This window comes from Hipposideros armiger, unplaced genomic scaffold (genome assembly GCF_001890085.2).
Source record: "Hipposideros armiger isolate ML-2016 unplaced genomic scaffold, ASM189008v1 scaffold_619, whole genome shotgun sequence".
Taxonomy (NCBI): Eukaryota; Metazoa; Chordata; class Mammalia; order Chiroptera; family Hipposideridae; genus Hipposideros; species Hipposideros armiger.
The window spans coordinates 1102728-1114783 of NW_017731969.1; the positions used below are offsets into that span (position 1 = coordinate 1102728).

General features: G+C 54.0%; 1 protein-coding gene across 1 annotated transcript; it reads left to right on the forward strand.

The window, feature by feature from the left end:
• The first annotated feature begins 568 nt into the window (after window positions 1–568).
• PNMA8B (PNMA family member 8B) lies at window positions 569–2879 on the forward strand. Its single transcript, XM_019625194.1, has one exon. It carries the CDS (start codon window positions 826–828, stop codon window positions 2701–2703), a length of 1878 nt encoding a protein of 625 aa, XP_019480739.1. The 5' UTR covers window positions 569–825; the 3' UTR covers window positions 2704–2879.
• Window positions 2880–12056: the final 9177 nt, after the last annotated feature.

Sequence of the window (12056 nt, forward strand, 5' to 3'; positions counted from 1 at the left end):
ACCCTGAATGGTGCCTGCATCTCACAAATGAGGCCTGTGTACAGTTACTGAAGCCTGTTTCCACTGAGTGATACCCGTAAACTCTAAACCCAAGAGTGAGTCCTGGTCCCATCTTGCGAGACTAGAGCCCCTTGATTTAGGTCTCTACCTCCTCCCCCACTGTGAATTTGGCCTCTTTTGGGCTCATCACTGAAGATGATACTACCAACAATACCCACATCCTCCTTTCATCCAGTGGGTTAAGAGCTGCTGCCCAGACCCACCCCCACCCCAAGCCCCCCGCCCCCAACTCCAGCCGGCCGTGTTGCCATGGAGACCGGGCCCAGCTCCGGGAGGAGGCGAGCCCATGTGCGCAGGCGCAGGACCCAGTAGCCGCGTTGCAGCGGAACTGCTGAGATTGGAGCCTAGGGTGTGAGCCCAGACGCCACCGGAGCCCGGCCCCCGGCGGCTTCCCTCCCTCCGCCGCTCCAGGTGCCACAGCGCAGCCCTCCCCTGCACCTGGCCCTGCGTCGCGTCACTCAGGCCAGGGACAAAGGGCGGAGCGGCGGGGCCCGCTACATCCCTGGGCCAGACACGTAAGCCCCCTGCGGATTGTCGGACAGTCCTGGGGTGGGGACCTCGGGAAAGGCCACTGCGTCAGCCGGCCAAACGCTGCGGGAGTCCCCCTTCCCCCATCCCGGAGTCCTCAGCCCCTCCACATTCACCTGAACTTGAACTCCAAGCCCTGTGGCGCTGTTCCAGGGTGGGATTTGCATAGGGCACTGTAGCCCGCGTCAGCCTCGGGCTCCCTCCTGCCTTGTGATCAGCGCCAGCGGGCTGAGCACCATGGCCATGAGCCTTTTGCGGGACTGGTGCAGGGGGTTGGACGTGGACGTGCACAGGGCCCTGCTGGTCACTGACATCCCCGAGGGCCTGGAGCAGGCAGCCATCGAAGCCGTCTTGCAGCCTGCCTTCCTGCCCGTGGGCACATTCAGGGTGAGGAACACGAGAATCATGAGGGACGAGAAAGCCAAGGCTGCCCTGGTAGAGTTCGTGGAGGACATTGATCACTCCTCCATCCCCAGGGAGATCCCAGGCAAGGACGGCGTCTGGAGGGTTCTGTGTAAGGACCGCGCCGAGGACACAAGAGTCCTGAGGCAGATGAAACGCTTGCTGCTGGATGAAAGGCCCAGGCAGGCTGAGGTGCCCAGGGTGCCCAGGGACACGCCCACCCCTCCCACCTCGGAGACTGAGGCCCAGGGGTCGGAGCCAGCGGCCAGGGAGACTGGCTGCCCTCATGGCCCAGCCAGCAAGGCTAGGAGGGGCCGTCGGGGTCGCAGAAGCAGAGCCAGAGGCAACAGGTTTACCCAGAAGGGCAAGAAGAGAGGCCGAGGAGGGCGGCCGTGCACCTCGGCCCGGCGCGAGTCCGAGGACTCCTCAGATGACAGCCTGGGCATCGTGATAGAGGAGCTCGATGAGGGGGACCTGAGCGGGGACGACGACCAGAGAGCACTGTACGCCACACTCCAAGTCGCCGCCAAGGAGCTCGTGAAGAAGTGGTCCCTCCAGGGCGACGCAGATGATGAAGAAGACGGTCCCCGTGAGTTCTTGGCCCTGGTGACAGTGACGGACAAAGCCAAGAGGAAGGAGAGGGACAAAGAACCTCTTGGGGCTGAGCCGATCAGCCTGAACATCGAAGAAGACCGGAGCGGGGTCCCCGACTTGGTGGCCCTACTTGCCGTGAGAGACGAGGAGCCGATGGACAGCGACGCTTCCGAAAGCGAGTCGCCAGAAAACGGGGACCAAGAACAAGAGGGGGTGGGGAATCCCGAGTTTGTGGCCATTGTGGCATATACAGACCCCTCGGATCCCTCTGCCCGGGAGGAGATGTTGAAAATCGCTTCTGTGATCGAGTCGCTGGGCTGGAGCGATAAGAAAGACAAAAAAGACGTACTTCCCGAGGTCTTGTCCGTCATGTCCAAGGACACCTCCGGACCCCGCGTGAAGGTGGAGGAGGCAGGCCGCCAAGTGGACGCCATGGTCCTGAGGAAGGCCAAGGACGACGGGAACCTTCTGGAATGTATGTCTACCTTGGCCGAGCCGGAGACACCCTCCAAGGGGAAGAAGGCTCCGCGTGGCCTCTTCGGGGGCTGGGGCAATGAAGAAGACGACGAGGTGGGCCTCCTGGAGCTAGTGGCACTCCTGGCTGCCCAGGACACGGCTGAGATGATGAAGGAAGAGAAGGAAGAGGCCTGGGAAGGCGGGAAGTTCAAGTACGCCAAGGGTAGCCTGCGGGAGGTCCTGGCGCTCCTGGCTGCGCGGGAGAACAGGGAGTCGGAGGAGGAGTCGGAGGGGGCCTCGGACGGAGGCTCAGAAGAGGCATCCGAGGACACGGAGAGTGAGGAGTCAGAGCCCGAGGACCGGGCGTCCCGGAAGCCCCGGGCCAAGCGCGCCCGCACGGCTTCCAAGGTCCTGGGTCAGGCCGGCGCCCCCTCGGGGTCCCGCAACACCCGACGGGGAGGCCGAGGCCGCGGAGGGCGGGGCATCACTCCGGAAAAGAACGCCAAGGACGAGGCGGCGGGTGACAAGAAGAAGAAAGGGCGTGCAGGTGTCGGGGCCCGCGCCAAGGCCGGGGAGGCCAAGGGGCAGCCGCCCACCGGCTTTAAGTCGGCCCGCGGGAAGAAGGCTCGTCGTGGCCGAAGGCTGCCCCCCAAGTGCCGCTAGTGGCTCCCTTAGCCAGCGAGGCTGAGGCCGGCGATGTGGCCTCTCTGCGCTTTCTCCACCCTCCCTGCAGCAGAGGCCGGTCTCCCGCTTAACCGTGTGCTCTGTGCTCTGCTGTGCGCGAGGCGCGCACTGCGGGTCTCACCTTTACCTTTCAGTCCTTCCTTTGCAGGTGACACGAGCGATCCTGATAGAAGAAGGAGAGAGAAACGGGCACCCGGAGGCAGCAGCCCCAGGAGATGGGACCGTGTCTCAGGAGCACGAGACGGGCTTGGCTTTGGGTGGCTCCCAGTTAGCACAGGTGTGAGTGTGTCCGTGGACACGGGCATCTGGGGAGGCCAGCAGTGCCAGTGAGTTCTTTATGGCTTTCCATGGGACCCCAATGATTCCAGACACATGCTTCTAGCCAGTGTCTCTAGGCCACTGTCCTCTCACCCCAATCTGACTGGGCCTGAGATCTGTGATGAAGGCTTGGCTGCCAACTGAGCAGTGGATATCAGGGTGGGTATCCTTCCTGCCTTTGGGAGGAGATGATTCCAGAAAGAGAAGCCTGAGAGGCAGAGGGGGGCTGCTCTGGAGGAAGGGAGAGAAGAGATAGGGGAGGGGAGAGAAGGAGTGTGGTCCCTTTACTAGGAGGGGGAGGAGGAGTAAGAAAGGGAAAGAGGACCCAGTCCTGCCCACCTCAGGTGCAGCTGATACAAATGAACCAGCTGCTCAAGGCCAAGGCCACCTTTTGGTGACCACAGGCTGTATCTGTCACTCAGACTGCAGCGTTTTCCAAAAATCCAGATTATTTGCCAATGTTTTCAGTTGAGGGCAATTCACATCCAGATTGGTTTCTTTCTGCAGCGCTGGGCAGCGCCCCTCCCACAGGCCTGAGGCTCCCCTCTGTTGTCCCACCAGCTGCCGACCCCTCCTGTGGGCTGACCAGCCCCTCAGTGCTGTCTTTGCAGCCCCTAACTTAAGATAATAGGGTTTCCCAGTTCACTGTCTGAGTGAATTAAAGGGCAGAGGGGACCCTGAGAGGGCACCTGAGGGTTGGGACTGGTCCAGCCCGTGTGGGAGCTGACCCGGATCCTGTATTTAGAGAGGAGGAAATGTTTCCAGGAGGGAGCTGCAGTCCAGCCCTGAAGTCGTTCCCTGCCGTCACTAGTAACCTGTCCTGGCACTGTCCGGGTCAGCACCTGCTGTCCCAAGTGCAGATGCTCCCATGTCATGTCAGTGTCCATGTGGTGACTTGTGCATTGACCCTCTCTACCCATCTAAATGTTTTCCCTCAATAGCAACTTCCAATGGACACCCCTCCAAGTCTTCTTATCCTGGGGCTGTGTGTATTTGTGTACCAGTTCTGGTCCTCAGAAAGTGACCAGCCCATCATGCCAAGAGGGTCCTCCCTGCAGGTCTTGAGGAAGGCAGAGGGGCCCGTGCATCTCCTCACAGCCCGACTGGATTGTCTGAGCCCTACTTTGGGACGCCTAGGTGTGGAAACAGACTTGGGAGCTGCTTGGAGGTGGGCCCCTTGGGCTGCAGGGACCTCTCTGGCACAGAGACAAGTTTACCGTGCATGGAGTCAGGGTGGGCCTGGGACTGGGGAGGAAATCCCGTCCCCCTTGGGGGCTTAAGGAACTTTAGGGCCTGGCCCTGGGCTGAGTGGCCTCCAGAGATGCCTGGGCTGGGGAGGGCCCCACATGTAACTTCTCTAACTTCTCCCATAGCAGTTTGAGCCCCTCTCCTTGTGCACTTGTGTCACCTGGGATCCTTTAGTAAAGTGAACTACTAAGTATTCCGACCTGGTCTCTCTTGTGCTCTGGGTAGTGGGGGTGAGGAGTGTCCGAGGTTGGGCAACAGACGCCCCACCTGTCATGGCTGACTTTCATCCAGAGCACCCTGGCACTGCTCTGTCACTGATTTACACCCAGTGTCCTTTCTGCTTCAGGGTCTGTGTTCCCACCCAGCCCCCTGCCCTAATCCACCCACATAAATTCTGTCACACCTTAGCTTCTACCTGCCCTGCCTCTGGCCCTCCCCCGCAGCTCCAACCTCAGCTGTCTCCTGCCCTATCCTGTCTTTCCAGGTCCCAGCTCTCCATTCATAGTTTTCAGTTGTACCAGCCACATTACAGGTGCTCAAGAGCCACACGTGGCCAGTGCAAGTAGAAGACATTTCCATCACTGCAGAATGGTTTCTGGGACAGCGCTGGTCTACTCACTATCCCCATTTTATTGTAGCTCACTGCTTCATTGCCCACCACTCTCACATGGCTTCAGTCACCCAGAAATCCTTGCTGTTTAGGTTCCTGCCACCAGACCTCCTTTGCTGGCCCACCCAACTACACATTCTGGGGCCCTAGCCCTCACCCCTAATCCTGACCCCTAGTCCACCTCCCTCCCCACAACCTGGGTAAAAGTCTCTGCCCCATTCACTAGCTGGGCTCTGAGCTCAACCCATACCACCCGCATTCTCCTCACCCTGGCGCTTACCTGGATCTTCCTCTGTGCCCTGTGTCCTGTAACACTCTATGCACAGCCCCCAGCTCCCATGCTTGATCTTCAAGGCTCTGCGCTGGACCCCAGACTAAGAGACCTCCCTTCCTACCTGGGTCTCTGCTCCACCCCCATACTTGGCTACAGGGCTGCCAGAGAAGTGCTCTTAGGGCTTATATCTGATGTCTGAAGGAGTTACTCCCCTTCCCAAACCCTTTAAAGTCTTCCTACAGACCCACAGGTCAAAGCCAAAGACCTTATAATGGTTAGACCTTCTCAGTCAAATACCACTGGCCAATTAGGACCATTTAAATTTAAATGTAATTAAAATTCAATAAAATTGAACATGCATTTTTTTCAGTTGCACCAACCACATTACAGGTGCTCAAGAGCCACATGTGGCCAGTGCAAGTAGAGGACATTTCCATCATGGCAGAATGTTGTCTGGGACAGCACGGGTCTACTCACTCTGTCCCCATTTTAGCTCTCTGCCTCATTGCCCACCATTCTCACATGGCTTCAGCCATCCAGAAATCCTTGCATTCAGGGAACACGTGGGACTAATTCCTGCCTCAGGGCCTTTACACTTGCTGTTCCTGCTCCCTGGAGTGGCCTTATCAGGACATTTGCATGGGTCTGTCCTTCACTTCATGCAGGTCTTTCTTCAAATGTTACATTCCGGAGGAGAGCTTCCCTGACCATCCTATTGAAAATGTCACCCTTCCCGCCCACCCCCATCTTATTTTTCTGAGCTCTGATTGCCACCTGCCACACTTATTTGTTTCTAAGCAGCACACTGACTGTATTTGTCAAGGGAGTTAATAGAAGGAATTGGCGACACGCAAAGTGCAGGAAGGGGGAGGACAGGGGGCCCCGCAGATTAGGAACGCAGCGAGCTGCTCCCGGGCAGGGGAATGCTGCTGCCCAGAGCCCACTCAGGTCGCTGGGCCGCGGAGGGTTCCACGAACAGAGCCGATGGCCTCAGGAGGGATCACGTCGCTGCTGCCACCGCAGCCCCAGCAGCCTCCGGATAGCGTCCCCCGCCTCCCGCTTCCAACTGCTACCAGTGCCCACGGGCGATCAGCAGCAGCGCAGCTGGCAGAGGAATCGGGATGTGGCTGAGGCCCAGGGTCCCACCGACGATGGGGAGCTGGGGTGGGTGAGCGAGGGGTGAGGGGAAGCAGAGTGAGGGCAGGGCCGCTGGGGGGTGAGGAGCGGGAGAGAGTGTGGTCAGTCCTGTCCCCGGCCGCCTACGCAGCGCCAGCCCAGTGCCCACACACGGGGACTGCTGTTTCCAGTCGTCGAATGACTGACTGAATGAACCACGCGGGCTTGGCGAACCGGACCCAGATGCGCCGGGCGAGGAAGGTGCTGCAACGCTCCGCCCTGGCGGGAGGGAGCCGAGGGGCGCGCGGAGCAGCGTCTCAGGTCCGAGTAGCAGGGTCTTAAGGCCTTGAGATCCCGCCGGAAAGGGCGGCGCGCGGGGCCCACACAGGCCCCTTAGCAGTAGGTTAGTCCCAGCGGGGATCCCGGAGGTACCGAGTTCCAGAGGACCCCGCGGAGCGCTGCCGCCTCGGGTGGGAGGAGAAGGCAGCACCCGGGACGAGGCCGAGAGACCCGCGCGAAACTTAAAGGACTTGTATCCCGGCCCGGAGCTGTGGCTGCTGCGGGAGGCAGAACAGACAAATGCAGACCCTCGGGGAGAGTTACCTACGGGTGACAAATAATAAGCCTCCTAGAGAAGCGCACGGTCCTGCATTAGACTGTGATGACTGCGGGGGAGAAAAATCCGGAGGGCGGGGCTGAGGAGGTGGGGCAGGAGACGGTTTGCAATCTTCACCTCTTTAAGGTTGTGCGGGGAAGCCTTCACTGAAGAGGTGACATTTGAGCAAAGAACCGAAAGTAGTGAAGGGTGAGGCAGGTGGATACCCGAGGGAAGCGCATCCAGGGGGCAGGAACACAGGTGCAAAAGCCCCAAGCCAAGGCTGTGATACAAGGGGTTTATTCAGGTTTCATCACTGACCCCCTCCAGTGCCAGGCTTCCGTGCTGTGCGTAGGGGATGACAGTATTTGCAAAACAGGCCACCAGCCGTCATAGAGGTGGTTGTCTAACTGGATTCCTTGTGACTGGCGTTTAGATGTGAGGCAGGCTTGAAATGAGCATACAGAATCACTGGGCCCAGGTGGGGGTCGGGGCGTGCAGATAGTCAGGGGTTGTGCCCCCAGCACGGGCCTTGAGAAAGAACCTGTCCCGGCCCCTCAAATGGAGACGGGGACGCCTTAAGATATCGGGGGGGGGGGGTGACCACGTCCTAGAACGGCCCGGAGGGAGAAGTCAGTTTTGCAGGAACAGAGAAGTACACTCTTTCCTCTCCAGCGGGCCTGGCGCCGTCAAGGCCCGCCTTCCTCAGTGCAGACTCAGCCCTATATCATGGGATGCTTCGCCCCCTGCTTCTAGGTCTGCGGAAGAAATGTCAACTCACGAGAGTTGCCGCGCTTTATTTTCCCACCAGATAGCGCTCCAAGACCGCTGCTTAAAATCGCGCCCCGNCCCCCCCATGGCTTTCAGGATGCATGCACAGTCCACCAGGAGGCGCTCTGTGACTGGTGGTTAAAGTCGCATGGAGGCGGCGCCCCCTTAAGTGCTCTATATGGAGCGTTGGTTCATTGCTTTGAAACTCCAAAGCTCTGCCTGTCCTTTGAACGCCAGGCTGCAGAAAGTGGACTTCCCTGTAGGGCATCGGTCTCTCAAAGTGAGAACAGCTGCATCAACATCTCTTGGGAATTTCTTAGGCGCCACCCCAGACCTGTTGCACCAGGATCTGTATTTTAACAAGGTATCTGTGTGATTTGGGTACACATTGCCATTTATGCATTACCATGTGACTTATCAAGAAAAGAGGAAGTATTTGTGTGGATGAACAAAACAAAAGATCTACTTTGCACTGTGTTCCTGTAAAGAAAGAGAACAGCACAGTGGCCAAGAGTCTAATCTCTGGAGGTGGGACCTGGTTTCAATTCCTAACCACCCCACTCACTGGCTGTGTGACCTTAAGTGAGTCACTTCTGTAGGTCTCGACTTCCACATCTGAAAATGGGGCCATGCTGAACTAGCGCCTCCCTTGTAGGGCCGCTGTGAGGTGTCAATGAGGTATTAGGCACAAAGGACTTAGAACAGTACCCAGCACTGAGCGGGGTCTGCATAAGTGGAGCTAATCATTTCTTGTGCCACGTACATTTTGTAATCATGTATAAATAGTATTCTCGAAAGCCAAACTTCTATAATAAAGATGCTGATTCTCTTTTTTGAGGTCTGACCTCAGTCACTATAAAGGCCCAACCCCTTCACTCTGATTTTGTTCAAGCCACTGGGACTGGCTTGTGCCTGCTCTGGTCTCCCCAGAAAAAATCCCAGCATGAGAGTAATAAACGTTTTGATTCCTTCTTCGTGTGCGTGGTGTTACCAGCCTCCATATCCTAACAGATTCTGGGTAGGCGGTGGATCCACTCAACCACAAAACGACCTCTCTATTAAAAACGTGTGCTCATCCAGGAATCTGGTCCTGTTTAATGAGAAACTCATAAACTCATAGGCTGTCATGGAAGGGAGAGACTTAACTAACATCAAAGGCAGTGGTTCTCAAAATGTGTCCTCCTGAGCAGCAGCATCAGACTGGGGCCTCCTCCCCAGAGACTACTGACTTAGAACCCTAGAGAACTCCGATGGAGGTTCTGAACCTTGGCTACCTGTTCAAATCCCCAGGGAGCATTTAAAAAATTGTGATGGGGCCGGCCGAGTGGCGCGATGGTTAAGAACTGGCTTGGGACGCCAGAGGGCCCCAGTTCGGATCCCACATATGAGGACCAGTGACACTGCNCAGCTCAACCTGGAGCTGGGCTGCCATGAGTCGCTGCGACGGCGTAGGCTGCAGCCCCTGTGGCAGTGGGTTGCCATGGGCTACCGTGAGCGGCCAGCAGCCGCAGTGAGCGGCCGTCCAGAAGCCGGCGACTGATGTGCCTCACCCGGGAAGAGTGCAATGATGGTGCCAACTTGGGCCAGTGAAGCAACGCCCTCCACAACTAGACTGAAGAACAACAAGAACAAAAAAACAACAACAGCAACTTGTCTGTTCCCCTTCCCCCAATTCCCCAGCGCTGTTCCCATCCCCCCCAAAAAAATCCCCAATAAAAATCTTAAAAAAAAAAATTGTGATGGCGTGGTCACACCCTCAGAGAGTTTGAAGCTGTTGTTCTGGGGTGGGGCGTAGGCATCAATCAATTTTAAAAGCTCTCCAGGTGACTCTAATGTGCATCCAGTGTTGTGAACCATTTCTTCCCCAATCCTCCCAGAATAAGCAAGAAGCTGAAGGTCAGACTGGGGAAGGAACTTGCTGAGATCACAGGGCAAGTTGGTGACAGAGCAGGAGTAGAACCCAGGAGTCCTGAATCCCACTCAAAGCTTCATTATATATGGTGGCCCTGGGCCCTATTGTTTTAGTAGTAAGTATTATAGTAGCAGTAGCAGTAATAATAATAACAATAGCCCTGGGAGGACTGATATGACTTACTTTAAAGGTTTCCATATTCTTTGAATTAAAACCAATATTCTAATTTTAAGAAGCAAAATGTTCTACATTAAAATGTTAATTGTATGTGTGGCAAAATGATGGGTGGAAGAGATAGGGAGCATTTTAATGAAAATGCTAGCTCTAATCAAGCCAAAAAAAAAAAGATGTACAAATATTCATTTTTCCCTTCAGCTCTAAGTTAAAAACCTCATTGGTATGTGAGGGGGTGGCCCCAAGGCAGCCTTATTTCTGCATAAACTTTATTTCATTTGGAATAAAATGTCTCTACTCCTGAGTCTTATGTATATTCCTCTGTCCTAATGTCCAACATATCCCATTTCCTTACATGAAGGGCTTAAAAATACATGATTTTTGTTTCTTCCACATGACATCTTCCAGGCCCACAAGAGAATATGATCTCCCTCCATAAGAAATGGTGGAGAGACCCTCTCTACATTATGCTTATTAAATTTGGTTTACCAGTTGTTTTTCTGCCATGTTGCCATTTTCAAGTAGACATTTATAATTTTTGTCAAACATAAATATGCATTTAGAATTCAAAGACTATAATACACATCTTCTTTTAAAAAAATAAGTAAAATAGTTCATTCTCTTTTTTTTTTTCCCCTTTGGTTAAGGGCTTTAGACAAAAAGCAGGACAAAATGCAGTGACAAAAAGTCACCAGCCAAGACTATTCTGATCATGTGATGTTTTCCAGACACCAAGAAGACAAACGATCAGCTTCCATAACATACGTGAGAGAAGCCTCACCTGATTATTTTGTGCATTTAGTTTATGAGTCTCTTGAAAATGCCCACTTGTACTGCTGGGTTCAGATTTTCATCCACAGAACATTCTAGAAAATTGGTATAACATTGATTTCACTGCTGTACCCTGACTGTGTGGCTGTTTTTTAAAAACAGTTTTTAGAATCGGAAATATGTAACACACATACAGAAATGTGCCTCAAACACAAACATACGGTTTAACAAATAATTATATAGCAAAATCCATGGTACTACAACTCATCAAGAACTAGGCAGCCCAGGAGCTCCTTCTGTGTCCTGCTCATCACTAACTCCTCCCTCCCCCAGTTTAAATAATATCCTGTTTTGTGATAAACACTTCCTTGCTTTTGTATAGATATTATGTTTATTACCAAATGTGTAATAGTTTGGAAATAAACATGTATCTCTCAACACTGTAGATTTGACTATTCTTGAACATTATATTAATGCAATCTTCTATATGGATTGTTTTGCTGTGTGCCTGTTTTTTAGGAAAAATAAATGAAGCAAAGAAAAAGAACGTGGGGCCTCTCAGTTTCCTGGCAACATCCCCTCACTTGGAACCTTGCTCCCTCGCTGCAAAGCTTAGAGACAGCTGCTGGATTTTTGTTGGGAGGAAATTCAGGGCCAGCAGCTGGTGGCTGTAACCTGAGCCCCAGCTCAGATGAGAACACATCTCTTCTCTCTCCACATAATCCCAAGGTTTTTGTCGGTTATTTCCAGAAAGAAAGAGAACCGAGTTCAGCATGGCCGTGGGAGGGATAGAGTTGCCAGGCCTGCGGTATTGAAGCCTGAGGCTGTAGTTTAGATGCCTGTTCTGTGCAATGCAAACGTACAAACCAGACACTAGGTCTTAAAAAGCACCATCGTTTCACACAAGTTAAGAAGTCATATCTGAATCCAAATAGAGAAATCTGTGGGGCACCACCCACTAACTCTTCTCAGCTCTTCATGTGAAATAGCAAAAAATTGGAAAAACCCCACATATCCTGCCAGAGGGGAAGCACTAATTAACCTGTGGCAGTGGCTGTCACACATTGTGGTCATGGTAATAATTATTACAAGTCCCGAAGCACATTCAAGCAGTCAGACCCATCCCTGACTTCACCCTTCTTATCTCTGGCTCTACCTTTCTCTGGATTCCAGCATGCACTGCAGCCAGGCCAACATGGGTTATTCTAGAAGATGGCTCTCATTGGCTCTTGCCATCTGGTGATTCTTTTAGCTGGACTATCAGGGAGAGGGAGTTCAAGACATCCACTAGGAAAGTTTGCCAGGCTAAAAAATAAATTTTGTGGTAAGGCCTGATACAAGCAATGCAGTTTTTTGAAAATATAGGTGTGGGGTGAAGGTGGGGGTGGGGTGGGAGTAGAGCTGTGAATACTCCAAAGCTTAGACAGAGGAGGCAGGGAGTTCAGATTGGAAAGTTTCCCTAGAATGACCACCCACAGGATTTATGGCCGCCTGGAGTGACTGGCCTCATTGATTGTTATGAGGAAAAAAATCTCCATCCAAG